The 27,877-nt window shown below is 55.6% G+C and overlaps 1 protein-coding gene across 1 annotated transcript in view; it reads left to right on the plus strand.

Annotated features, from left to right (window-relative positions):
* Positions 1 to 27,632, plus strand: part of Exd3 (exonuclease 3'-5' domain containing 3) — a 72,722-nt gene extending 45,090 nt beyond the window's left edge. Inside the window, 13 exon segments of the mRNA XM_074052654.1 lie at positions 121 to 331; positions 508 to 617; positions 1,149 to 1,311; positions 1,406 to 1,602; positions 2,066 to 2,132; positions 2,135 to 2,210; positions 3,344 to 3,476; positions 12,508 to 12,663; positions 12,860 to 12,991; positions 24,295 to 24,385; positions 26,027 to 26,065; positions 26,406 to 26,749; positions 27,195 to 27,632. Coding sequence (XP_073908755.1) covers positions 121 to 331; positions 508 to 617; positions 1,149 to 1,311; positions 1,406 to 1,602; positions 2,066 to 2,132; positions 2,135 to 2,210; positions 3,344 to 3,476; positions 12,508 to 12,663; positions 12,860 to 12,991; positions 24,295 to 24,385; positions 26,027 to 26,065; positions 26,406 to 26,749; positions 27,195 to 27,632 — 2,157 coding nt within the window.
* The last annotated feature ends 245 nt before the right edge of the window (positions 27,633 to 27,877 follow it).

The following is a 27,877-nucleotide window of genomic DNA, read 5'->3' on the forward strand; positions in this document are numbered from 1 at the left end:
CTGTGGAGGCTATGTCTGCCTGAGCCAGGCCCCCAGGACTTCTCAGGCCCTCCCAGTGCAAGATTCCTGCAGATCCCAGCTGCTTCCCACCCCATCACACCTGCCCCTCTCTGTCCACAGCCTGGCCGGGTGGTTGGTGTGGATGTGGAATGGACACCTCCATTTGCTGCGGTGGGCTGGCCCCGGGCATCGCTCATGCAGGTGGCTGAGGAGGGCCATGTGTTCCTGCTGGATGTGCCCGCACTCTCGCAGCCACCAGGAGGGCAGGGGGCACAGGCCTTCTCCCGGGTGGTTTTGCAGCTCCTTTCAGATGCCTCCATCACCAAGCTAGGTGAATGAGGTGCCCTGGGTCTGCCCAGTCCACAAGGGAAGGGTGCCACACCTCTGTGCCAGTCCCTTCCCCTCCCAGTCCCCCAGGAACTACTACTGGGTGGGCCCTGGGGTCAGGGGAATTCATGCCCATCCCAGTCCTCGTGCTTCCTTCACACCGATCATCACTGCTCATAGGTTATGGGATGGCGGGAGACTTGAGGAGCCTGGGCTCTGCCTGCCCTGCCTTGGCCCATGTGGAGAAGCAGATTCAGGGCAGTGTGGACCTGCTGCCCATTCACAGGCAGGTCAGTGTGGTGGGTGGCCAGGGCCTCCCTGTCCATGGGCCCCCTCTTCCTGCTGATCCACCTTCAGAGCAGTGCCTGGATGGGGGTCTCCCACCAGGCTGGCTTGGGGGCTCTGAAGGGTGAGGACTTGCCCAGCCCTTCTCCCTAGCTGGATTTCTGTCAGTTTGGCCACAGGTCACCAGGGCCCCCAGGAGTACCTGGGCAGGACAGAATCCACATGTTCCCCAGGAAGGCAGTGCTTCCACCTGGATCAGCTATCCCAAGGCTTCCCTGGCATGGGGCATTTTCCCAGAACTGAGATCTGGGCAAGTACCCTTAGCAGATCAGGTGTTTGCCCTGGAGGGCCTGGGTGGGCAGGTGGCCATGGCTCAGGACCCCCACAGAGGTGTCTGCACTGTGTCGTCCTCTTCTGTCCCTGAGCTGGCTTAGTGGAGGACCAGGGGCTTCCCTGGCCTTTGAGCACAGGAGAGTGCAGAGGGCCACCCTCCATCCAAGGCATGTGCCTCACTCCTCAGGGCTCTGTTTTGACAGATGCAGGTGATGGACATGGCAGCCCCTGCTGTGGATGGAACTGGGAGGCCACGGGGCCTGAGCCTTCTGGTGCAGCAGGTGTTGGGCAAGCCCCTGGACGAGGCGCAGCAGCTCTCCAACTGGGATCGGCGGCCGCTGCGTGAGGCGCAGCTTACCTACGCAGGTACACAGGGTGGCAGGGCTAGGCAGTGACCCCTCTCCACGCCCCACCCCCTGCCCTCTGCATCCCGCAGCTGAAGCTGACCCTGCCCACACAGCTGCTGATGCCTACTGCCTGCTGGAAGTGCACCGAGCCCTGTGCAGAGAGCCTGCCCGCTTCCACCTGCTGACAGACCTGGGCAGAAGCCAGAGGCCCAGGCTCAGTGAGAGACCAGGGTCCCAGAAACCTCACCCACAGAAAGCCCAGGCCACACCCAGGCAGATGTGTGATGAAGCCCATCAGAGTCCTGGGCAGGTGTGTGGAAGCCCCTTGGGGTCCTAGGCAGGTGTATGAAATCTCTTAGGATCCCTCCGTCAGGACTGGGGGGGATGCAGAGATGAGTCTTCTGGTCAGAGAGTGAAAGGGGGCTTTAGTTCCTGCCATCTGGGTTAAAGGACAGCAGAGCCTGGCAGTCAGCAGTGGACCAATGGCGGCCCCTCCTGACACTGGGCCTGGCGTCTCCCCACCAAGGTCCAGGGCACCATCTGGCCACATCCCTATGAGCCCCTTGCCTTACTCCAGTGCACACACAATCCACCCCATGCGAGCGCCAGAGTCTTTCTGAGTGGCGTCTGCGTTTCCTCCACCTGATGACACTCTGAAAGTGGAACAGACTGGAGGTGTGGCTCAAGCAGTAGAGCACCTGCCTAGCAAGCGTGAAAGTGGAACAGAGCAGGTCTCACATCTCATGGGCACCACTGATAACGATTCATTGCAGGTACCTGCAGCTGGGAAGGTTTCTGTCCCCAAGATCCCCGCCAGGGACTTCCTCGTGGTATGTGACACACGCTGCAAGGGCTGGCAAAGAGCCTCTGCTGCCTGGGTGTGGATGTGGTTGTGCTGGGCAATGATGAGGACCACCGGTGAGCATGCAGGGAGGGGGCCGGGTTGTTCAGAGGCATAAACGCTCCACACCACGCTCACTCACTCCACCTGCTCATCCATGGCTCCCAGCTGTGCTGGGCAGGGGCTGAGAATCAGACAGTGTGGCCAGGTAGGGACTTCTCACCCAAAACCCAAAAGGCACAGGGTATTCTCCCTGATGGCTGGGTTGACAAAGGCCACGGCAAAGGCCATAGTAGAACTGAGGCACAGCCCCATATTGTCCCATGCCTGCTGTGACAGATCCCTCTAGATGTAGTGCCTCAAAATGACACCCATTTACCCTTCTACATTCTGGGGACCAGCTTCCAGAACCAGTTTCCTAGGGTAAAGTCACAGTGTTGCAGGGCTGGCTCTTTCTAGAAACTGTGGGGAGATTTTTTTTTTCACCTGTTCCAGCCTCTGCAGACATACAAGTTCCTTGCCCATGGCCCCTTTCCTGTGTACTCCACTCTCTGTCTGTCCTGCTTCTGAAGCTGACACCTCCCCACCCAACCCCCCCACTGCCACCTTTCTTACAAGAACTCTGTCAATTTTTTGTCACTATAATGAAATAGTCAAGTCAGGCTACTTGTGGAGAAAAGAGGTTTACTTCACAGTTAACAGAGGTCCAAAGTTCAACTGCAGACAGCCCATTTATTCAGCCTCTGGTGAGGACAGAAATGGCGTCACTTCCTGGCAGGAATGTGTATGGAGCAAGTGGTCACATCCAGGAAGAGGGGACAGAGAGGAAACTGGCCAGGCCATCCCTGCAGTCCTCTCAGAACCAGCCAGGGCCCCACAGTGACCCCAGCATCTCACCAACCCCTTAAAAGTTCCGCCTACCAGTGTAGCCACCCTGAAAACAAAGTCTCCCACACATGACCTTTGGGGCCCTCAAATCACATACAAACACAGCAGTAATCCTAGCTAGTTGGGAGGCTAAAATTGGGAGGATCAAGGTTCAAGACCAATCTGGGCAAATAGTTTGAGAGGCCCCCATCTCCAAAATAACCAGAGCAAAATGGACTGGAGGTGTGGTTCAGGCCATAGAGCACCTGCTTTGCAAGCATGAAGCCCTGAGTTCATACCCCAGCAGTCCCTGTGCTCACATTGAGCCCTCTGGACACTCCAGGGGCAGATCTGTACCTCAGGGTGTGAGCAGCATGGTAGTCACAGGTACTGGGCAGCAGGACATGGACCCTTTTGGAGACCTGCTTTTCAGGAGGGTACCCTCCCCCGCCAGGTTCACCCTCTACCTTGCAACTGTGAGCTGAGTAGGAGCTGGATGGAGTGGGTGCTTCTCAGACCCTGCACAGGGTGAAGGGCAAGGCTCCCCCTGGGTGGTCAGGTCAGGGCTGGAGACCACCCAGCCATAGGGCCTGCCAGGCCAGATCCTCTCAGCTCCTTATGAGCTCCTACGAATGGCATTGGCAGATGTAATTAAGGTATAATCAGTTGATCTTACATTCTTCATGTGGGCCTTGGGAAATCCTATGAGCTTTAAAAGCAGGGATGGGGGCTGGAAACTATGGCTCATGCATGTGATCTCAGCTGCCTGAGAGACAGAGATTGGGAAGATCAAGGTTCAAGGCCAGCCTGGGCAAAAATGTTAGCGAGACCCCATTTCAACTAACAAGCTGGGTGTGGGCATTAAAGCACTGATGGTCAGGAGATGTAGGATGCGGGGAACCCCAGGGGCCAATGGAGCTGAGGTGTTTAGGCCTCAGCCAGAGCTCAGTCTGTCCACGGGGCCTCCCCAACTGCACGGGAAGTGGGGTAGTTGGCACTTACTGTTCATGTGAGCCTGCGGCAGAGAGGGTAGATCCTGAGTGCTCTGCTTGGGTAGATGCAGTTGGGACCATTTTACCCCCATTTCTGAAATTCCTTTTAACTTGCTTCTGTCTCCAAGGTCTCCTGGTCCGAGCTCTTAATGAATTCTATGTTTTCAGTGCAGGCTGCACAGAGTAGGAGGGCTTTATTTTCACCCTAGCTTGCTTTGTGTCACTTTGAGGATGGTTGGCTCCTGAGTCCTCTGGGTGACGGGGGGAAGATCCACTGTGGCCACACCTGGGACCTCACAGTGCAGCAGACCTCTTAGGGCATTTTTTTGGAGAAAATGTTTTTGGCAACAGAAGCTCCTGCATCCTTGTGGTTTTCCCTCCAGTGACTCTTTCCCAGTCATCTGTCTTCTAAGAAATGAGTGAGGTGTGGATAAGTAAAGGTCATTCTTTGAGTTTCATCTTCTGAATACTGATAAATACATAAATTTTTAAAAATACAAGGAAACTGCACACTCCAGTGAAGGCTCAGGTGGAAGTGAGGACCGAGCTGGAGGAGGGCTTTAGCAGCGGTGGGAGCGTGTGTAGTGAGGCAGGAGCAGAGCTATCAGCCGGGAACCTGGGTGGAAGGTGTGGCTTCTCCTGGCTGCTTCCAGTTGATTGTAAGGGGGAGAGAGATAAGCAGAGGGCAGAACAGGACTTGAAGATTTGGGAAACTCAGCCTGTGCCATTGGCAAAAGCAGCTAACATTAAGGAATCACTACACAAAGTGTGGCAAAAGACACTGAGTATGTGGCGGCCCGAGGGCAGAAAGTCCAAGGGTGGGGTTACCAGAGACACTTGGGCCAGGGCAACCCTTCCTAGCCAAACCTAGTGGCCTCCAGAGGCCTCAGGCATCAGTGGTGCCATCACAGACCTCATACTTACAGAGAACAAATTTGCCTGTGACATTCAAGCTGCCTAAAGCTTCTGATAGCCTACTTGACAAATCTGACTTGTCTCCTGGCCCTCCAACCTCCAACCCTGAGAGCTAGTTCTGTGTGTAAGCCTCACAATAAACATTCCCTACGCTTCCGTCTCGTTACATGATCCCAGCTGGTTCTGGTGCCAGAGTGGCTCCCAGAAGTCTTACAGATGAGTTCTCTGAGGGGTTCTGAGACTTGGTTCTCATATTGCCCATTTTCTGTTGCTGTAACAGTGCTTGAGGGTGGTACTTTAACATGGCTGCTGGTTTACTTAGCTCATAGTTCTGCAGGGTCAAGAGCCCGGTAGTTGCTCCAGTGAAGGCCTCTGGCTGCATCCAACATGGCACATGGCACCAGGGTGGCAGTGCTTACAAGGAGAAGAGATCACACGATCAGATGAGGCTCACTGTTTCCCTAACAATCTGTCTTCAAGGGAATTAATAGGGTCCAGTCTGTTCAAAGGGTGTTGTCCCATGGCCTAACCACCTCCTTCCAGGCCCCACCTCTTAGGTCCTAGCACTTCAACTTCATCACCATGGGGACCAAGCTTGCAGCATGTGGACCTGTGGGAGCACAAACCCCATTCACACTACAGCAGTTCTCTAACAAGGCACAACAGACCCTGCTTCCAGAGGCAGAGAGAATTCCAGCAGGCCATGGTGCAGCATGGCAAGCCTTGCTGAAGACATTGCCATTCCATACCCCAATTGAATGCATATAGGAAAGGTTCTGGACGCCCAAGGAGTACTCCCTCACAACATGCTAGTTAGACTCCAGGTGTGATGATGTCGTCTGGTGGCCCCTGATTGTGCTGGAGAAGGGGGAGCTCAGGCCATACAGTCCCACCTCTGCCATCTCTGCTCCACATGAAGGACCTAGGCTGCCTGCCCTGTAAGAAACCTTACCTCAGCTAGGTGAGGTGGCCACACCTGTAACTCCAGTGCTCAGGAAGCAGAGGCAGGAGGCTCCTTACTTCAAGGCCAATCTGCACTACACAAGAAGACCCTATATTAAAATAATTTAAAAAAAAAAAAACAAGAGGGCTGGAGTGTGGCTCAATGATAGATGCTTGCCAAGCATGCACAAAAACTGAAGAAAAAAAAAAAAAAGAAAAAAGATCATAGTGACCACCCCCAGGTGCCAAGTCTGGTGAATCTCCGAGACAGGCAACACGTTCCTCACACCTGTCATTGCGACTTGGAGGAGCTTAGTGCACCTTGTGACTCTGCAGGAAGAGGGCACTGCCCTGTCAACTCTCCCTGTACTGCTGATGAGGCTTTTTTCCCTTTTACTGTCATGAAGCTTCACCATGAGGGTGACCATTGCTCAGCCCTGAGCCACCCAACCCAAGGGTGGCCTTGAGGACCGACCCTGAACACTGACTGAATGTAGAATCCTGCAGCTCTGCAGCTGATCGAAAGCATCCACCCTGCCCCATCCCACGGCAATCTGCTCTTCTTGCACCTGGAAGCAGGCGGCTAAGGACTGCTTTGATTCTGTGAGTCACTTCAGGGAGAAATGGTGTTTTCATGAAGGTTTATTTAAGTCTCCATAAAGTTCTTGTATGATTTGTTAGCTTTCTTCCCAGGAGCTTTCTGCTTGCATGCTGGTATAAAATGCTGTTTTTACTTTCTGCTGACATGTGGAACTGAAGTAGTCTGTGTGAATTACTCCAATATCCAGCAGCCTTGATGAGCACTCCATAAGTGTGCTGAACTAGACTTCAGTTCTTCATGGCTTTCTTTGTAGACATGTCATCTACAAACAGAAGTAGTTTTATTTCTTCCCTCTGATCCTTTCATCATGTATTTCTTTCCTTACCTTGTTACACTTGTCAAGATCTCAAAGACTTGGATAGAAGTGAGTGGTGGTCATCCTTGTTTGCTTCTGATTTAAACAGGAATGTATGGGCCTGGCATGGTGGCCCAGTCTGTAATCCCAGCTACCTGAGAAGCAGAGATTGGAAGGATCATGGTTCAAGGTCACCTTGGGCTAAAATTATCACAACTCCATCTCAGCCAATAAGCTGGGCCTTGTGGCATGCACCTCTCATCCCAGCTATGTGGGAAGCATAGGCAGGAAGATAGCAGTCTGAGGCAGGAAGACTGCGGTCTGAGGCTGGCCCCATGTGACAACTGAAGACCCTACCTAAACAATAACTAAAGCAAAAAGGGCTGGGGAATGGCTCAAGCAGTAATGTGCTTGCTTGGCAAGTTCAAACGCCAGAACCACCAAAAAGTAAGTAAATAAATAAAAACGGATGCTTCAACATGACACACAAGGATTTCTAAATGCTCTGCTAGGCTGAGAATTCCCTGTGATTCCAAGTTGGCCATATGTAAATTTTTTTGAATTCTACCTAACGCCTCCTCCTAGCTCTTGAGGTAATCATAGGGGTTTTGTTGTTGTTGTTGTTGTTGTTGTTTTCTATAATCTGTGACTGTGATAAATGACACTATTAACATTTTAAATTTGGAGCTAGTCTTGCACTTCTGTGTTAAACCCAGCCTGACTTGGGTGTTTCCCTTTTGACACCTTGCTGTGGTCTGAGATCCTGGTCTGATCCCCCTTCTAGCATCTTCCCTGACCTCATAAATGACTTTCTCCTCTTTTCTCTTTTCTGCATTTTCCAGCCCTCAGCCCCCTGGTGAGCTTCCTGGGCCTGAGTCTTCTTTGGAAAGGACTTTCTAGTGCTGCTTGTCAGCATTGTCACACAACTACTTAGTGGTCTGCGCCTTCTTGAATGACTTCTGTCACGTCTTTCCTGCAACTCGGCACAGGTGTGGGGGGACAGCTGCCGGCCTCTGGCCTCCTCCGTCCCTCTGCTGGTGTCTGCACCATCTCACTTTTCTTTTCTCTGTTGCTTGTTCAGCCCCTTTTCTAACGTCACAGAGATGTGTCAATGAAACATTTTCTAAAATGACCAGTATTTGGTTTTGTTAACCCTCCCCGTACATTTGTGTTCTTCCTGTTAATTGCTCTTATCTTCACAGCTTCCTTCCTTGACTTCTTGGGTTTGTTTCTAAGCAGAACACTCAGGCCTTTAATTCTCAGTCTCTCTTGGTTTATGACATGAACATGGAAGGATGCCTCTGCTTCTATCATCCTGTCATTGTGATCCAAAAACTTTCATTATGCTTTAATTCTAGTAATTTTTGCATGTCCAGTATAATTACTTATTTGACTAAGCACTCTTTAGAAGGCTGTTTCTCAGCTGAGTGCAGTGGTACACACCTGTAATCCCAGCACTGAGGAGGCTGAGGCTGATCTCCAGTTTGAGGCTGGGCTGGACTACATAGTGTGACTCTGTTGAGAGAGAGAGAGAGAAAGAAAGAGAGAGAGCGAGAGGGAAGGAAAGAAGAAAGGAAGGAAGGATGGATTTGAGCATGGTGGCTCATATCTGTAATCCTAGCTACTCAGGAGGCAGTGATTGAGAAGATCTGTTTGAGGCTGTCCTTGAGTTTAAAAGAGAAAGAGAGAGAGAGACCCTATCTGAACAATAACTAAAGCAAAAAAAGGGCTGGGGGTGTGGCTCAAGTGATAGAGCACCTGCCTAGGAAGCATGAGGCCCTGTGTTCAAAACTCAGGACTGCCAAAAAATAAAAAAAGAAAGCTGTTGATTTCAGGATATTTGGCTTTGGGCTTTGTAGCTATGCCTTTAAAAATGGTTTCTAACCTAACTGACAGCAGGGAGGCAGCAGGATCTGTAGTTACAGTTTGCTTTTAGCCAGGTAGCAGGCCCTTTGGTAAATGGCTCCCCTGCTGTACGGTGCATACACTCTGTAGGTGAGTCTGGCCAGGTGTCTGCTCACGTCTTCTTCCGGTTCGACTCCTATATGCTGTTGGTGGGCTCCTCAAGTTCTTCCTGTACCTGTGTCTGTCTTTGCCTCCAGTGTTTTAAAGTGATGTCACCTACGTGTGTGCACACAAGTTTTACAATTCCTGGCTCTTCCTTCAGGGTTACCATAGAATGTGATTTAACTGAAGTTACAGCTTCTCCAGCATTCTCAGGTTGGTGTGCATGTGTCACTTTTTCACCTTCAGCGTTCAGCCTTCCTTTCCTCATGCATCCTGTGTTCTTCTGGTTTTGTTTTGAGTCAGGGTCTCACTCCGCAGCCCTGGAGCCCCTGCCTCGGCCTCCCCAGTGCCAGGATCCCAGGTGTGGCCTCCAGGCCTGGCTCCACTCAGGGTGCATTTCTTGTAACTGCTTCTACCTGAATTTAAGATTCTAGCCCCACAACCTTTGCCTTTCAATTTATTAGTTCGTTTACACTCACTGATACAATCTGGGTTTCGTTGTGACATCTTAATTTGTGCTTTTGGCTTGTCTAACCTTCCTATTCTTCCCCCTTCTTTCTTAACATTCTTTTAGCTCTTAGCCTCACTCTGCCTTCACTCCATTAGTTTGAAAATTCTGTTTCTATTCTTTTGGGGATGGCACCAGAAGTGCCCACGTGCACTCAGCCTTCTCAGCCCCCGCTGCTGCTCCAGCATCTCAGCACCGTGTTGTTCTCTCAGTCTGGTAAATGAGACATCATCCTGTTTGCTTCACGCAGTGGATGTCCTTAGGAGCTTTTGAATGTGCGTGGCATTCCTCCAAGAGAAAGCAACCTCCTACTCGCCAGTTTCTCCTGCTGTGTCCTTTAATTGGGGCCATTTTTCCCTAAGAAATCTGTGTTTCCCCTCTGGGAAGAGGTGGCTGCTGGGCTTAGGACTGTAGTTTGACAGGACCTTGGAACCACTCTGCGGCAGTCCCATGTTGTCGGTGTTATAGGCATGGCCACCATGCCCCACTGTTTTCCTTACTTTCTTATGGTAAAATACAGATAGGTTAAAGTTTCCATTTTAACCATTTTTAAGCACAATTCAGTGACGACAGGTGTATTCACAATGCTCCTGCCCATCACCACCATCTCGTTCCCTAACTTATCATCCAAAACAGAAACTCAGTACCCAGTAAGCAACCGCTCCCTCCTCCTCCTCCTCCTCCTCCTCCCCCAGCCCCTGGTAACTGCTGTTATTCTGTCTCCGTGCATTTGCCTTCCATCCTGTAAGAGGAGTCATGTGGTGTTTGTCCTTTTGTGTCTGAGTTACAGTGTTCCTCTGTCCCCACAGAGGTTGGTTGCAGGACCCCTGCAGCTTCTGACTTCCTTAAGTGAAACATGGGTTTAAGGAGAACTTACCCCACCCCAGGTGCCTTAAACAGTCTCTAGAGAACCTACTGTGCACCGTGAGTGCTCTGTAAGTGCTCTGCGCATTCTTTAGGGAATAAAGGCGAGAAAAAGGGTCCGCATGTTCCATGCAGACACAACCCTCACGGGCCTAACCACACAGTTCGGACCTCACTCGGGAACTGGAGGGAGACTGAGGACCCGTGAAGATGTGTGCCTCACATCATCCTTGCTGGCTCAGCGTAGGGCTCAGTGTATGGCAAATTCAACTTTCAATTTGTGTAACTTTCTGGGGTTTTTTTTTCTTTGAATACTTTCAGTCTGGTTGAATCTCCTGATTCAAAACCTGTAGCTATAGAGGGCTGACTGTGTTTCATTCAGCATAATATTCCCAGGTTTCTTCTGCATTGTAGCATTGTGAGAATTTCCTTCCTTTTTAAGGCTGAGTAATATTCCATGGTGTGTTTTAGACCATTTTGTGTGTTTATTCAGTCTTTTGTACTGGACTCTGGCACTGGCTCCCTCTTGTGGCTGTTGTGAAATAGTGCTACTGGGAACATGGTTTTGGGTGTCTGAGCCTTCAGTTCTGTCAGGTGTGTACCTAGGATAGACTCTCGGGTCATATGTTAATTCTGTGTTCATCGTTTTGAGGAGCAGCTACTGTTTCCTACCGTGGCCGCCCCCTCTGCGTTCCCACAGCAGGGTCTGGAGGCTCCACTTTCTCCAAATGCTCACCCACGCTTGTTTCTAAAGCCATTCTAATGGGAGTTACAGATTTGATTTGCACTTCTCTGATGACTTAGGTTTTTTAAATCTTCTGTGTGCTCTTTGGCCATTTCTACATCTTTGGAGAAATACCCATTCAAGTCGTTTGTCCTTTTTGAATGGGGTGATTTGCTTTTTTGTTATTGAGTTGTAAGGGTCCCTTACACATTCTGGGTATTAGTCCCTGATCAGATATGCACATTCCAGGTATTTTTTCCATTCTCTGGGTTGTCTCTCCCCTCTCTTGAAGGTGTCCGTTGATGCACAAAGGCATTTACTTTTGATGAAATTCAGTAGTTTTCCTTTTGTTGTCTTTGCTTTTGGTAACAGACCCATGAAATCACTGTCAAGTACAGTGTCGTGAAGCTTTCCTTTGTTTTCTTTCAGGATTTTACAGTTTCTGCTCTCACAGTTTTTAGTTGGTCTGGCATTCACCAAAGATAACGAATACTTTTAAGGAACCATTCTTTTTTTTTTAATTTTGTGGTGCTGGGGATTGAACTCAGGGATTATACCTTGAGCCACTCTACCAGCCCTTTTTTTGTGATTTTTTTTTTTCTGAGATAGGGTCTCACAAACTGTTTGCCCAGGCTGGCTTCAAACCACAAACCATGATCCTCCTGATCTCTGCCTCCTGAGTAGCAAGGATTACAGTCGTGAGCCACTGGCGCCCAGCTAAGGACCCATTCTGAACATGTGAATGTGTGTCTGATGCCTCACCAGTCACCTGAGGCCTGTGGCCCCTTCCTTGGCTCCTGTCCCTCTGACATGGCACTTGTGGTCATTGACCCCTTCTTTGCTTCCTGCAGTGCTGTTTCTGCCTTGTCTGCATTTTCTGCCTCAGACCTGGAGTCAGCCATTTTTCCCAAAAGTTTTGGTTCCTTTTGTCGAGAAGTATGTTTAGAGGCCAGCCAGGCAGAGGTGCTCCCAGCCACAGCAGCAGGCAGAGTGACGAGAGACACTTTTGTGTAAAGCATGCTGTGTCCAAGAAATTCACATGGAAGCTTTCTGTTCAGTGCTGTTTTTTGCTTAACACCTTAAATTTTAACCCGTATCTCCTTTCTCTCAGCTGAAAACCCTCATGCTCACAACAGTAGCAAAATGAAAGTATGAGAGTAACAATGTCAATACTGTCACCAACGATGGGGTTATAGTGGGCATTTTTATTTCTATTGATTTCTTTCTTTGGCAACACCAGGGTTTGAACTCAGGACCTCACACTTGCTAAACAGGCGCTCTACCCACTTGAACCACTCCACCAGCCCTTTTTTTGTGTTGGGTTTTTTTGAGATAGGGTCTTTCCAACTATTTCTCCAGGCTGGCTTTGCACCTTGATCCTCCTGATCTTTGCCTCCTGGGTAGCTGTGATTACAAGCATGAGCCAAAGCTGCATTTAAAAATTTTTTTTGATCTGTAACTTAGCTCCTTAAAAGTAGATGGTCAATTTATTGCATTCTCATGTCTCTTGGAATACTTCCTGTGTTTCATCTATTTTACTTCAGATTTTTAAGAATTGCTTTTAAATTTTAATTTTGTTTCTGATTATGTGAAATGTTTGCATTACTCCAAGACTGCATCCATAAAAGCAGGTGATACCCAGGGGGCTCTGAAGGGCAGCTGGATGCCATGGACCCCAAGGGGGCAGAGAGCCAGGAGCAGACAGGTGGGTGCCCCAGCCCCAGAAGTACAGCTCCTCACCCTGCTGATCCTGCTCCCACAGGTGGCCAGACAAGAGGAGTGAATTGTCCTGACATCGGGCTGCCTTACTTCACGGTGAGGGCCCCATCGCCCCGGGGCTTCAGTCCCACCAGGTCCAGTCTCCAGACCTAGCCCCTCAGGGACCTCTACCTCAGGGTCTGCTTGTGTGGAACATAAGGGAGTGGGGGTTGCCCCATGGGGTTGGGCCCAGAGGGGCAGGGAGATTTTGGGCTGTGTGCCTGCCCCAGTGCTCATTGCCTTGTCTTTGCAGCTCAGGGCCCAGGTGGGGGCTGGGTGCTGCCTCTCTGTCAACTGCGCCCTCAAGGCCCAGCAGCAAGCACAGGCCGTGCTCCGGCACTTCAACGTGCGGGTCACCCAGGCAGACATCTTCACCCGCTGCCAGGTGGGTCCTGGTTCCTGCTGGGGAGCTCAGTGGGAGGTAGAGGAACTGTGTGTCCCTGGATGGTGGGGGGCACAGGCCATGCCTTTGAGCTTTGGCCCCTGGGAGCAATATCCCTGAGTTACCTGCTACTGCCTCCGCTCCCTCCTAGCCCCCAGGTCAGAAACCCCCATGCACTCTGGTGGGGCTATCACTGTCACCTGGGGTCCACACCCCGCACCTGTGTGGTTTGGGGGATTTACTCTGGCCCCTGAGGGCTTCTGGGATGATCCCAGGGAACTTAGAGAAGGCAGCTGCCAGGGTCAGGCTCTGCTCAGAGACAGAGCAGTGATGGCCAGCTGCTGATCTAGACGTCCTGGGGTTGGGTCCATGCATGCTCCCAGCAAGCGGGCAGCTCCTCTGGGCACAGCACGGCTTTGCTGTTTGGTGTTAAGTTTTGCACGCACACCCACGAGGGGAGCCCCTCTCCCCGCTGGCCCGCCCACCTGGTAGGGAGGACATGCGTCTTCATCAGGGCACTTAAGCACCTGGCGCCTGCGGTGTTGAGGAAAGAGGAGGCGGGAGCCTGCGCCTGCTGTGTCCTCACACCCCTGACCTGCAGGCCCTGGGCCTCCCCGACCTAGGGTGCAGTCTGACCCGCTGGCCCCACTGCCCTAAGGGGCCAGGAGCTTCCCTGCGAGGAAGTGCGCTCAGGGGCCTTTTCCTTCAGTGTTGAGCCCCAGGGGACAGGAACCACGTCGGCTGCCTCTCTTTGTCTGCGCTCTGCCCGGCAAGTGTTGTAAAGACCCCAGGATGTCCGGGACGCCTGGGGAGGCATTTTAATGAGCTTTTCAGAACCTCGGTTACTCGGTTACCACGTTTTCTTGAGAAAACAGGAAGTTGGGTAGCTGAGAGGAAACCCCTACTCAAGTCTGGGAGCCGCGTGTGGGCAATAGCCTGGTGTCTGGAGCTGCAGCTCCTGCCAGGGGCCAGGTGGACCCTGCAGAGTGTGAGGGGAAGGGAGGGATCCCCAGGCCTGGCTAAGTGAACCCCACCTCTGTGCACTACTGGCAGCTGGAGCTGCTGGCACCCTCTGCCCCACACCCCTGCAGCCCCTTGGCCCCCAGGCCAAGTCTCTTGCCCTGGTGAGCAGGAGGGGCAGGCCAAAGGACAGAGGTTCTGAGACAGGATTTGGGGCAGTACTGCATCCAGATAGGGAACCAGCAAGTACACAGGCCAGGGAGAGTAGTGCCTGGCCATCCCAGGACAGAGGATAGGCATTTGGGAGAGGGGGCCTGAGGGTACTTACTGTGAGGGCCTAGGTTTCAGATGCTGCAGACATAGACTCTGGTAAGGGGCCGGAGTCTCAGGGGTCTGACCTGGAGGGGCCATTCTTCTGAGTGAGGCAGGGCATAGAGAAGGGACTCAGGAGCTGCCTCAGTCCCAGCCCCGTCCCTGCCACCACTCTGGCTTTGTGGGCTTCTCTCTTAAGTAATGGTGCATCCCACAGGAGCCCAGGCAGCTGTGCTGGCCTGGGAGCAGAGTATACCACAGGACCACACCAGAGAGGCCAGGTGGGTGTGTCCAGGGGCAGGACCCTCACTGGTGGCATGCAGCTGTTAGAAGCATCACCCATGTGCACAAGAACCCACAGGGCCAGTGTGAGGGGCCAGATGAGTGAGAAAAGCGTCCTCTGGGAAGTAGCCTTGCAGGTGCAGGGCAGGGAGGGCAGATGGAGCTCGCTCTGCACAGGCATTCATCTGCTGGTGGCTCTGGTCCAGCCGCACTCCAAGGGTCCCATGTACAGGCTGGCCCTTGGGTCTGGAGTCCTGAGGCGTTCTCAGGGTCTTGAGGGCCAGGCCACACAGCTATGTTGAGCTTGTGCACCGGAAAGTTCTTCCCAGAGCTGGGCAGACCTCAGGCCACATTCCCACCACCCGCTCCAGGAACCCCTCCACTGCAGAATTCCCAGCTGACCTGGGAGCTCAACCCAAGCCCAAAGCTGGGACTGCCCACCCCACACACTGACTGCCCCCATCTCTCTGCACCAGTGACTAAGGGAAGCCCTGTCCTCAGGGCCAGTGAGGTAGACACTGAAGTACCTCAAGGCAAAGCAAATGAAGTGAGACTTGGCACAGTGACCTACAGTGGGCCCCACTCCGTGGCTGCAGACCCCTGTTCTGGCCCCCAGAGGCCCATAGCACAGAGCTTGTTGGCTCAGTATCCTTGTGGATATCAGAAATCTGCTGGCCACTCATCCACAAAGTGTGGCACACTCAGGACTAACCTAGCAGGCCCTTGGTAGGCAGGCAGGGGTGGTAGGGCTGGGAGACCCGTTCTCCCCACCACCTCTCCATCCTGGTTCCAAGAGGGAGGTAGGCTGGTCCCTGGACCTGTGCTAGTGGCCTGGCTCAGGGTGGTTGGGTCTGGCTGAAAGCCTCCACTGTCCCCGGCCAGGCCAAAGCTGGCCACCTCCCTGGAGAGCTCCTGCCGCCGGCTGAGTTTCCATTTTCTTTTCCTTCCTTCTGCTATTTTGGTGCTGTTCCCAGAGGGAAAACCCACTGGATATGTAGTGTTCCCAGATCGAGGACTGGTGCCCCAACTGGTGCAGGGGGGTCCAGGCAGGAAGTGAACAATGAGGCAGAGCTGGGGGTACACCACCACACTTGGGCTGCCAGGGCCTGCATTCTGGGGGTGTCTGCACTTGAGAACCCCAGATGGACCAGAATCCATGGTAGCAACCTATGTTGGACAGGGAGGCTGACCTCAAAGGAAGGATGGGCCACCTGCCCATCCTGGGAACCACACAACAGCATGGGGGAGCAGAGGGTCTCTGTGGTGGTGTAGCTGTGCCCTCTGAAGCTGGAGACCAGCAGGATGGTTGTTCAGATGGTCAGGAACATCTGCCAAGGAGACGTTCCCAGTGCCTTCTACCATGGGAAAATATTTTATCAAAGAAATTTGAGTTAAAAAAAAAAAACCTAAACATGAACCCCTGACATGGCTGGGTGTAGCATCTATTTTTGCTGTCCCTTTGGTCCCCCCACCCATAGTTGGGGAGCAGACTGTGGCCCCGTGGGGGCAGTTCCTAAAACAGTGACGTCAGGCCCTCGGAAATACGTATCCCTGGAGGCCAGTGACCCCCACCTCAGAGAGCTCTCAAGCAGAAGCAGAGGAGCCCACAGTCAGGAGGCAGGCTTTGAGGGCCCAGCCCTCCCTAGACCAGAGGGGACCCTCAAGGGCGCGGAGCTCTGGATCCATCTGCACATTAGAAGGATGCTGGCAGTCACCCAGCCTCCACTCCAAGAGCACAGGGTCCAGCCAGCTGTACTCAATTCCTCTTCAGGGGGCCATCATGTTGTTCCCGTACCCTGACCACCAACTCATGGACAGAAGGGTGGACAGGAAGCAACTAAGAGGCTGAGGACCCTGACCCTTCCTGGCCTTTGTCTACCACTCCTGACCCCTCTTATCACACTCATCACCCTGAGACCCCTCACACACCCAAGGCTGTGGTGAGGGAGGGGGAGGGGCCTGGGCAGTAGGGGGTGGGGGATGGTTTCAGTAGTGTTAAGACCTGTTCTATGCCCAGGCTTGGGATACAGGTGGGTCAACGCTTTAGGGCTTCCAGAAAAGCCCTGGACCTCAGTCAGAGTCCAGCCTGGGTTCCCACCCCTAGAAGACTAAGGACTGGATTCCGCTGCCCAGGGACCACCTGGCTCCTGGTGTTCCAGATCAGACCCTGGCTACTTTAGGAAGGATCTTAACACTCCTGGGGCCCATGTGGCATCTGCCCCCAGACCCTTTACACTGAAGACACCCCTCAACCCACCACTGTAGGACAGGCCTCCTCCTACTTCCCAATGCATCCTGACCCTCCCGCAGTGCCAGGAGCAGCCCAAGTTAACTAGGTGTGCAATAAGGTCACCTGGAGCCCTCTGTCCAGTCCACCCACTGTCTCCCTGAGAGGCCCCCAGTGAATAACCTGGACCAACTGACCCTTTGGGCAAGGCCATGTTAGAAATATCTTTAAGATATTGGGACGTCACAAGATACGACACTATTCAGAAGTCAATAGGCAAGGCAAAATTTACTTCTGCATCAGTGGGGTGTCCATAACTGCACCTGGGGCCTCAGGAGGGTTGAGTCACACTGAGAGTGGTGGATGGTCAGTGACCTGGACAGACTGAGCAGCTACAAATTCAGCCTCTGAGACAGGGGAGCCCAGGGAAAGGGTTGGAGCCAGAAAATTTCTGAGCAAGCCCTGGCCACCTTCCTGGGCCAGGTTGGCCTCTCAGTGGCCAGCTGATAGTCACAGGCATAAGAGCCACTGCTACCACACACGGCCTCAACACCATGCTCAGGTCCAGTGCATCGGGTAGGGTACTGGGCAGCAAGCAGGACACCATCAGTGCCAAAAGCAGCCTCTCCTTGCCGGGGACCCATCAAAAGCCAGCACTTAAGCCCCTTGCTCCCACCCAGCTCCAACAGTTCCACCACAGATGGGACTCCCAAGAAAACAGGGGAGGGGGTGGGGGGGGAGTGGTAGGAGCTGGAGGCCTCTCAAAGCCCCTGCCCAGGAGGACCTGTCCTCATCAAGAGTGAACAGAGGTATTTCCCTCATACTAGTTATGGCCAAAGCACCCCATCACAGACAAAGGGAATCCCAGAAGATAGTCATTGGTCAGAGGGCTATGGCATATCAAGGGCCCACAGCCCTTCATGGAGTGGCCATAGGACCTGGCTAAGGGAGAAACTCCTTGAAGCTGCAAATGAAGGAGTGAGGCTTGAGAGACAGGAGGGCTTATGGGACACCACAGAGTGCAAGGAGGTGGGTCAGGGGAGGGTCCTCAAGGAACAAGGCCAAGCCTGCAGGCCATGGCCATTCTGTGCACATCCAAACAGGACAGGGGCATTGGGGTGGGCAGCAGTTGAAACAGGTGAGCTCTAGGACTGCCTTCCTGTCCCCCCATCAGGGAGTCTGCCCTTCTGAGGGACTGCAGCCCTCAAGAATGACCAGGGCCCCCAGCATCGCAGGAAATGGAGGGGAAAGAAGGGGTCCCTGGGAAGCCTGTCTTCCTCCACTTCTCTGAAGAGCCCCACAGAGTGCTCACACCTGCTCCCCCAGAGCCACAGGGGCAGGCCGGGGGGCGGGGGAGGAAGAGAGGGGCTGGCTCCCTCCTCACACTCAGGACCACTGTCCTGGTCCTACTAGCCTTGCTGCTCCCACAAGGCAGTCTCCCCAGACCTGATCCTGATGCCCACCCCTCACAGGACCCCCACCCATTCTTGCTTGTCCAGTCTGTCCCCTGACCCTCCAGACTCCAGCTAGAGGTCGCTTCCTCCAGGAAGTCCTGGGATTCCCCCACCCCTCGAGTACGTGTCAAGGCGTGTCCAGGGCCCGCCACCTGCTGCGGGCTGGGCCCAGGTCTGGGGCCGCCCCGTGACCCCGGGTGGGCAGCGCCCGCGCCCCTGGAAGGCAGGGCAGCCGGCAGCACGCACCCCTGCGACCCGGGCGGGAAGGCGGCGGCGGCCGTTTGCTTTTGAATCCCCGCCGGCGCCCTGAGTGGCCCTTTCAAAGGCGGCGGCGGGGGCGGGGGCCGTTCCCAGGCGCGCCCCGCCCGCCCCGCGCCCCTCCTCCCGCTTTCCCACGCGGCCGGCCCGGCGCGTTCTCACGGCCGCCGCCCCTCCCCCGTCTGGGAACGGCCGCTCCGCGCGGGAGGGGGCGGGAGACCCGGGGGCTGGGGGGGGGCGGGGGGACCCCGGGAACGGAGCGAAGGAGGGCGGAGCAGTGCGGACACTGGGGAGAAGGGAGCCCCGGGAACCGGGGGTGGGGTGGGGGAGAGGAGGGGACCCCCGTGAGCCTCAGGAAGGGGGGCGACTAGCTGGCTAGCCCGAGTGGGGAGTGGGGAGCCCCGCGCAGCCTGAGGCCGGACAGCCTGTGTGGCCCAGACCCTGTGTCACTGGGGGACCTGGACGCAGACCGTGGTTCCTGGCGGGACTGCGCCGCTCCCGCACCAGCGCTGATCAGGTCAGGCTCCTGCCTGCTCATCTCGGAGGCCAGTTTTACCAAATACAAATACAAACTTCTGCTAAATGTGAATTTCTGAAAGCACATTTTTCATATAAAAGCGTGTCCCCGACTTTACAGGAATTCACGTTTAGGGGACTGTGTTCTACCCTCCCATGGGGCGAGCTGTCCCTTGCTAGTAAAGTGCCAGAGCTGTAGGTTGGCCTCCTGTCCAGCTCCTGGGCTTCCCCAGGGCCCCGGGTTGGGCTCTGCCTCCCCTGGCTCAGACGTGAGAGCCCAGAGGAGCCTGAGGGGAGAGGCAGCCCCCACCCAACCCTGGCCTGAGGTGGCCTCCATACTCTTGAGTAGGGACAGGAGAGCAGGGACTAGTGAGGACTCCTGCCAGAGGTCAGTCTCTCTTCCTCCCCTAGGCAGACATAGGGAGCAGGCTCTGGGTGCTGACCTCTTGCATGTACTGGAAGCCCTGGATTCCATCCCCAGTACAGGGGAAAAAAAAAAAAAAAAATAGCCTCCTGTCCCTGGGTACTTCTGAGACTGGGACATCTCTGGCCCCCTCATCCTGAACCACTTGGGGCTCAGACCACATGGCCTCCTCCTCTCCAGCCCTGCGGCCCAGGACCCTGTCTTTCTGGGAGCACCAGGGTGCAGGGGACCCTCACCAGGGAGGCTAGTGCCCCCCCAGGCCCATCCCCCACTTGTCTGTGGAGACATTGTCCTGCCTGCACAAAAGGACCCAGCAGTAGAGAGGTGGGGGAGGGGCCAGGCCGTGGGAACTGCCCTTCCTGGGCCAGGGGGCGGGGCAGGGGCCACAGGGCAGAGCCCTGCCAGGGCTGCCATCCTTGGCCACAGGGTCCAGACTCACTCGCAGTGTTGGGGGTTGCGCCCACCAGGAAGGACAGTGGGGCACAGCTTGCCTCACATGGACAGGAAAGCACTTGCTGGATTTTGAAAACTTCCCATGCCAGCAAGCCTTCCCACATTTCCCGGGGCCCGTGGCCCTGACTCTTCTGCCCACCCCTAACCCTGTCACCAGTAGAAAATGAGAGCCACGTTTTTGGGGAACAGCACCTAGTGTCAGGCTAGTGGATCCCTTGGAGTGGGCCAAAGTGTCAAAGGTGGCACACCAGCTGTTTACTGCTCTTAGAGGAGTCTCATGGCCCCACAAGACGCTGTGGGACAGCATGGGACAGACCCAGCCACAGCAGGCTGGTGCCTAATTGCTTCCTCCTAGGCCAGCGCTCACCTTCCCATCCTGTCTAGCAAGGTGTGAGAACAACACCTCAGGCCTGGAACCATTTGCCAGGGAAGCTCCTGGGGGGCAAGCCAGGCTGGGGTCAAGACCCACCAGGGGGCTTGTCAGGGACCAAATGCCCAGTGAGTATCCTGGAGTCAGCCCCCCACGCAGGGACTCACCCCCTTACCAGAGCATCTAAGCAGCCTCCCTTGCTAAAGGCAGCTATGTCCAGGTGTGTAGGTGTGACCAGGTGTGTGAGGTACTGAGTACTCTTCCATGTGCTAGTTTGCTTTTCCTGCCAAGCAGTGGGTAGGTGGTGATGTTCACTTCCTTTGTGCTCGTTTATGCTGTGCTATTTACCAGTTTGCAGGAAATGAACAGAAATGGCTTATTATTCCTGAGCGTGTTCCTAGAGTCCTAGTTGCAAGCAGCCTCCCATCTCCCTGTGGGAGGGGGTGTCCAGACCTCTGAGACAAGTCCCCTGCCTGGATCTGCCTGGGGGTGTGGGAATTCTTAGACTGGGGTCACTCAGCAGCTGTCCCACCCAGGTCCAGGACCTCCACCTCAGGCTGACCCCTCGGGGCCTGGGTCCAGCCAGAGGTAGTTGCTGGGAGGCCAGGCCCTGCTTAGGGCCCCAGAGTCCTTACCAGCAAGGAGGCAGCGGAGGTATTGGCAATGGACCAGCTGAGGTTTCCACAAACTACCCCTTGCTCAGAAGAAGCAGGCCCCAAAGAGGCCCCTTGGGTCTCTGGTCACCCTTGCCTTACCCCTCTTGATGGAGTCAATGCGTGGGCATGGGGGCAGAAATCCCTCAGGCCTGGCCACCCCAGTGACCTGAGCTTGTCCTCAGCTAGGAGGTGGGGCCTGGACCTTTTAGCTGTGCCAGGTACCTGCTGGGCAGGGAGTACTGGCCGTGGGAATTCCCAGGGCGGCCAGCCTGTGGGAGGCATGTTCCAGTCACCTCTGCCCAGCCCCCAGAGATACCTGAGCCAGTTTCTCATTAGCAGTGGGCTCCCCAGGGCACAGGGTCCTTCACAAGATCCAGTCTTCAGAGGGATCCAGGCCCACCCTCTCCTTCAGCCCCCCACTTGGTGGGGAGTTGTTTGGGGCTACAGGGTGTCCATGAGAGAAGCTAGTAGCCTGAGCCAGTTTGGACTCTGCTGCCCTGGGGAGGGGCCAGTGAGTCTGGGGAAGAGAACACGCAAGGGCACACCAAAGCTTCTTTCCTAGCTCTGCCCACTGACCTAGCTGGGCTGCTCCTAAGAGCCCTGTCCCCACTCATCACACCTGTGCACCAGCTATCCACTGTTTGGGGTACATAGGCCAAACAGACAGACACAGACCTGGCCAGTGCATGTGGCTCCCAAGTGGGAGCCTGGACAGACATTCTTGGTGTCCGGGTGGGGCCCCAAAGGTGGCCCCGTCTGCTTTGGCCGCTCTTTGGACACCCTGCAGGCCCAGAGGAGGGGCTGTGGCTCCATGAAGAGTGGAAGAGGGGCATCTTCTTTGGCTGACAGATCAGCTCTTTCCTTCTCTCCTGTTCAGGTCTAGAGGGAGAAAGGGGCTACAGAGGACAGCCTGTGGTATCAAACTCTGCCTGGCTGTGGTCTACCAGTCCCGGGACAGCCCCTGGCTGGGGGCTAGTCCAAGGAGGGAGCTTCAGCAGTTTCAGGCGGAAGTGCCCTGAGTCAGGGCTGGTGCTGGTACCTTGTAGTCGTGGGAACCAGGCACACAGACAGACCCCTGGGACCAGGCAGCTGGGACTCTTCCCAGCCCCTCCTGCCCCACTCACCTTGGCCCTCCCACACCCTCAGGGTGCTTCTTCCTCCAGTCAGGCTCTGGGGGCCAGCTCTGCCCTCAGGCTCCCAGAGTGGGGGAGGGTATGTGTGCACAAACCAGGCTGGACTGCTGGCCAGGCACCCAGCTATGTTACTCTGGGCTCAGGTCTTGGCCTCTATTCAGGGTCCCCCACAGATCCCCACTAGTCTACCTAGATCCAGTGACATCCCGAAGCTGAGGTCTGCTCCTCCCACAGTGGTGGAGCTGGCAGCTTGAGGACCTGGTGTAGGGCCCTGGCCAAGGGCCATGTGTCTGAGCAAGTCCTCCAAAGCCCCCTTTCTGCAAAATGGGAGAGCAGAGGCCCCTGCCCCCAAGTGCCAGGGGAGGGGCTATTCAGTGGCAGGCTGAAAGCTTCAGGTAGTCACTATGGTAGTGGCCTAGCATGCCCTTGGCCATGAGCCCCATCCAGGAGGGGAGGACCTATAGACAACTCCTCTCCTCCGCTGCCTCCTGCCCAGAGCAAGTGATCAGGTAGCCAGCTGTGTGTTGCTGGACTCCAGAGTGGACAGGCAATGGACAGGGAGGCCCTCTGTGGCTGGCCCTCCTGTGGATGGGAACCCCAAGGCAGAGGGTGGGTACCGTGAATAGTGTAGAACCGGCTTTTCCAGCCCAGGCGGGGGCAGGGCTCCTGGGGCCCCACTGGGGTGACAGCAAGGCCCTTGAGCGGGCAGCAGACCGTGGGAAAACCAGCACCCGTGGTTCCCGAAGGTGGGGCCAGGTCCTTGCGGACAGCACCAGGCGTTTGAGTGGTGGTGACTCAGCATGAGCCAGCAGTCCCGCCCAAGCTATACACTGGCCCCCAAGTCTTGGGAGGGCTGGTAGACCCCACGCAAAGGATGTGTGACCCTTCTGCCCCCTCCTGTGCTAAACTGGCCCCCCCACCTGCTGTCCATTCAGAGTGTAGAACTATGTGGCAGGCACCCTTGGGCAATGGCCAAGGCTCAAGTGCCCACCAGTTCTCAGTCCTTCCCCAGCTGGACCTGCCAGTGGTCTCAGGCAGATGTTCGGATTTCTGCCCATACACCTGCCCCAAGAAGCCCCCAAACAGGCCCAGAGACTGGGCTGAGTAAGGCAGTCACGAACATGAGGAGCTGCCACCCTGGGTCAGGGGGCTTCCTGGTGGGAAATACAAGAGCTGAAACAGAGAACATAGGTCCTTTCTCCCCAGAGAAACCCCACCTGCCCACCACCCCCAGCCCCAGGCACCTGGCAGTGAAGCCACTGGTAATGCAACCACACAGTGTCGAAAGGCCTGTGGGAAAAGGATGTGTGGGTGGAGCAGGTGCCGCCCGACATGGCACACACTGGGGCTCCAACTGTGTCATTCCAGGTCACCCGTCTGGCTCACCCAGAACCCCTGGGTGGGAGGGCCCAGCATGATCACAAGAGACCACAGCTCTCAGCTGCTTTCTCTTTGTGTCCCCTGTTCCATGGCCTGAGGACCCCACCTCCTCCTGGTGGCTTTGACATCGGAAGTGCACACCTCCATTACCTGTGTGCTTGCCCAGGACACCCACCTGGATATGCTCTGGGAATTCTCTCATCAACTTGTCCAGGCAGTAACTACTGGGAGGACCTTGTGAAGTCCCTTCAGGATCAAGACACCTGGGGCTAGGTCCTTGCCTTCCTGTGCAACCCCTAGGGTAGTGGTCAGGTCAACAGGGCAACACCCTCATTGCATGGTCACATTCACAAACCACCCAGATGGCCTTGGAGCCCCTTGTATGCCCTGGACAAGGTCCCTACAAGGAGCCAAAGTGGTTTTACTCCTGACCCTTCCTGGGCTTCAGGGTCACACTGGCCCCTGAGGCAGTGACAAGTTCCTGGTGTCATCAGGATACTGAGATGGACAAGCTAGAGGAGCCGGAGCAGCTGCAAAACTGCCCACACTGACCCTTCATCCCACATCTGAACTGAGCAAGCCAGAGGGGCCTGCCCTAGAGGCTGTGGATCTGGAGGGGAGCTGGGCAGAGTCCCTAGGGCCTCAGGAAACAGAAGAGGCTGCCCACAGCCCAAGAGAAGTCAGTATAGTCAGGGAGGAATCTCAGGAGCTGGTGTGGCCTGAGCCCCAGAAGACAGTGAGTTGGAAGGATAAAGGGGCTATTATTTGTCTCTATCTCACTTGGCAGACCCACAGCTGACAGGAGTGAGCACGGGATTGGGGTGGGGGATACAGGGAGGAAGACCTGCCCAGACCTCAGCACGGGTTCTGGCCCCCTTCAGGCCTGCAACAGTGATCAGTACCTAAAGGTGTCTAAGGACTCGATGAAGCAGCTAGTGCAGCTCAGCAACCAACAGGACTCCAGCAGCACAGGTGAGTACACCCCTGGTACAAGTGTGGGGTGGGTGGGGTTTGAGATAGGTCCTCCAGGGATGAATTGCAGGGGTAGCTGAGGAGCTACCCAGGGCTCCACCATCCAGCCTTGCACCTCCTGGGTGATGGCAGTTGGAAGGACAACACTCGAGGTAAGTGTTGGGGCCCAGTAGCCTCTGCTCTCTCTGTGCAATGCAGCCAGTCCCAGGGACCACCAGCACCCTTTATGGCCATATCCACCACCCTTCTCTCTAATGGGTGCTGCACTCTACTGATTGTTGCACATGCACACACATGCACCCCTCCATGCATGCAGGTACACACACAGGCACAAGCACACCCGGGCAAGTGTGCCCTGCCATTACTACCACTGCCTCCTCACCCTCCAGATAAAAGGGGCCCACAGAGGGGAGGATGATGGAGAGATCCCCCTACCCAGGAGGACCACATCTCCTCCACAGTGGAGCACAGGGATCAGGTGGAGAGGAGGGGGGTCTTGGGCTCCTTTCGTGGGGTCAACCTGAGGCCAGGATGGGAGGACAGGGGAGAGAATGTCACCCAGAGTAGCCAGCTGACCACCCAGAGTGGCTACCAGGAAGGTGAGGCTGGGCCTGCCCCTCATGTCAGCTTCTGCCCACGCCTTCACAAATGTAAAGGTAGCTAGCTGAGGAGTGGTGGCAGGTCATTCTGCATAGCCAGTGCCTCTCATGCCCCCAACAGTCTGTCTTTGTCCTTGGCTGGCTGCTTCTCACAGGGGTTTGGGGCAGAGAGCCAACCAGCCATGTGGTGGTGGCCTTGTGGCAACCTCAGTCCATTTTGGGCAGCTCTCAGCAATCCACATGTGGAGCAGAGTGGTCAGCACACACATTAGCTGGGGTCACAGAGGGCTGCAGGGTAAGAGCAGGGGCTTGGGGTGAGGCCGGAAGAGCAGGTGGAGGTCAAGACTTCCTAGACACCAAGGAGGAGCCAGCGGGTCCAAGGGAGGCTCTGTACCCTGCATCCACCCTTGTCCTGTCTGGGTTAATCTGGGACCATCTGCAGAGAAACTTTGCACATTATGAGGGCTCACAGGAATGGGAAGGATGCCCCCTCACCTGCTGGCCAGAGTTCCCTCAGCTGTCACTGCCCTCAGCCCTACAGTGGAGCCTTAAGTCTGGACAGCCTGGCCCTTCTGCCCTCTGTTCACCGTGAAAGCTGGGGCCTGTTGCAGGGCAAGCAGGAGCCACCCCCAAGGTCTCTTGAGGCCCCCTGGGCCCTGCCTGCCCGCCCTGGTGCTGGCTGATTTCGAAACAGGCTCCTTGGCAGTGGGCTTATCTGCTCATCACCACCAAAGGCCCGCCCCGCCCCCGCCCGCTGGTTCCCAGGCCCCCAGGTCCCTAATCGGCAGATCTCGCGCCCAGAACTTGTTTCCCAGGGACCTTTGAGCCCCAAGAACGTCCCGAAGTGTGAGTTCCCCAGGGAGGGAGCCCAGCAGCACCAAAGCTTCTCTGGCCCCTGCCCTTTGCTCCTCTCTGCTGGGAGGTGAAGGCCAGGCAATAAGAGGTGACAGCAACCTGGTTCATTGTGGCATTGTGGGCTCTGGTGGCTCCACACCCCATCCTTAGGACAATCCCATCACACCCTGACATCCTTGATTGACAGATGATGAGGCCACCCAGAGCGAGGAGAAGAGGGAGCCAGGTGAGCACCAGGACCACCCACTGAGGGCACAGCTGCTTCTTTACAGGGCCCTTGCACCTTGACCTGCCAAAGAAAGGAGTCTTGGCCTTGCAGAGGGGATGGCCGGACGCTCTGATGGGATGACCTCTGTGTCTAGTGTACCATGAGGGGCCATGGCTAGAGGAGACAGAATAGAGAGGGCTGGGGGGGGGGGTCCCTGGAATAGATAGGAGGTATGGGGTCAGGGTGGACAGGAAGCAAGAGGAGGTGGTGCTGGACACAGGGCTGGTGGCCTAGCCAGCCTTGAGCCCAGAGGCATGGTAGGAGCTGAGGGATTACAGTATTGCTTTATCCTCCCCAGACCCAGCGGCAGAGGCAGCTGGGAACTGCACTTATAACCTCCCCTGTCGCTGGCTGGAGGCAGCAGATCTGCAGGCTGGCACCCCAGTCACACTGGCCAATGGTACACAACTGCAGCTGGCGGGGGTCCCAGCAGGCGTGCTGAGGAAACCCTGGGTGCGGCACTTCTACTGCTGCACAGGCTGTGGCAAGGTCTTCTGGGAGGGATCCCACCTGGGCCGTGTCATTGAGCACTTCCGAGAGGTCTTGGAGGGTGCCCCCAGCCCCTGAGAGCCAAGTTGCCTCCCATCCCAGCCAGCAGCTCCTTCTGAGGACTTGGCAGCCATGGGCAGCTGGACAATAAATGTGAAAAATAGTCAACGGTGTAGCCTTGTTCGTTTGCTTAACACTTGTCCCTCCACATGCCTGCCAGCTGCCAGAGACACCAAAGAAGGGCAGCTACTGCATCCCAGTGGAGCTGAATTGGAGGCACTGGGCCATGCATGCTGCCCTTACAGGACTCTTACAGGTGGCCTTGGCCCCCCCCCCCCCCGCCCCGGTCATAACTGCCTGAAAGTAGCTACTGCTGCCTCTGCTCTGGGAGGAAGCTGGAGCCCCAGCGGCCACTGTTAACCACCCCAGAGGATCTGAGGGTACTGTTACCGGGGAGAGCAGGGATCCCAGCTGTAGGGGATCATAGGTGGAGGAGGGGAGTGAAGGGGAAGGCCCAGGGTGGGGACTTCTGTGAGCAGCCAGCCTGGGCCCTGGCTTGGTCTTGCAGTGGCCTGCCTCTTCCTTGCTCACCCCCCAGGAATTTGCCCCCCCCCACATCCCTTTCCTCTACTTCCTGCCTGGAACGGAAACCAGCTCAGATTTGGCTGAGGAGCCACAGCGGATGCCTCTAAGCCACAGGGGTCTAGGGACCAGAGAGGGGCAGCCACCTCTGCCCAGTGCAAGGAGCACCTACAGGCTCCCGGGTGTGGAGAACCCAAGCACAGGAGCAGAGGCCTTCAGCAGTGCCAGGCGCACCTCTGTACATCATCCCTGTACAGTTGGCCCAGTTGGGACTTCCCATGCTCTGGTGGCTGCAGCCCAGCCATTCAGCACCCAGCCATTTGACCAGGGTGCCCTTTCACAAATGGGGGGAGCAGAGCTCACAAATGGGCAGGGCCCTGCCTGGAAGAGCCAGGATCCCTTCAGAGACAGCTCCGATCCCAACCTTCCACCTCGGCTTGCTGGGCAGCTGTAGGACCTGAGCTGAGGGTCAGGAAGGGGTGGGCATCACGGGGAGCAAAGCTGGGTTACTTCTGGGAGTGGGTCCCCAGCTCCATGTCCTGTCTGACGATGTAGCCCCTGACCACACTCCTACATGCTTGGGTATTAAGAGAAAGCAGCCAAAGGTATTGGATTGCTGCCCTGCCCAGGTGCATCCTGGGCCTCTGCTACTGACTGAAGTTGAGGGCTGCAGCCACCCAGGATGGACAGCAGTGGAGC

The sequence above is a fragment of the Castor canadensis genome, chromosome 13 (genome assembly GCF_047511655.1).
Source record: "Castor canadensis chromosome 13, mCasCan1.hap1v2, whole genome shotgun sequence".
NCBI classification, from domain to species: Eukaryota; Metazoa; Chordata; class Mammalia; order Rodentia; family Castoridae; genus Castor; species Castor canadensis.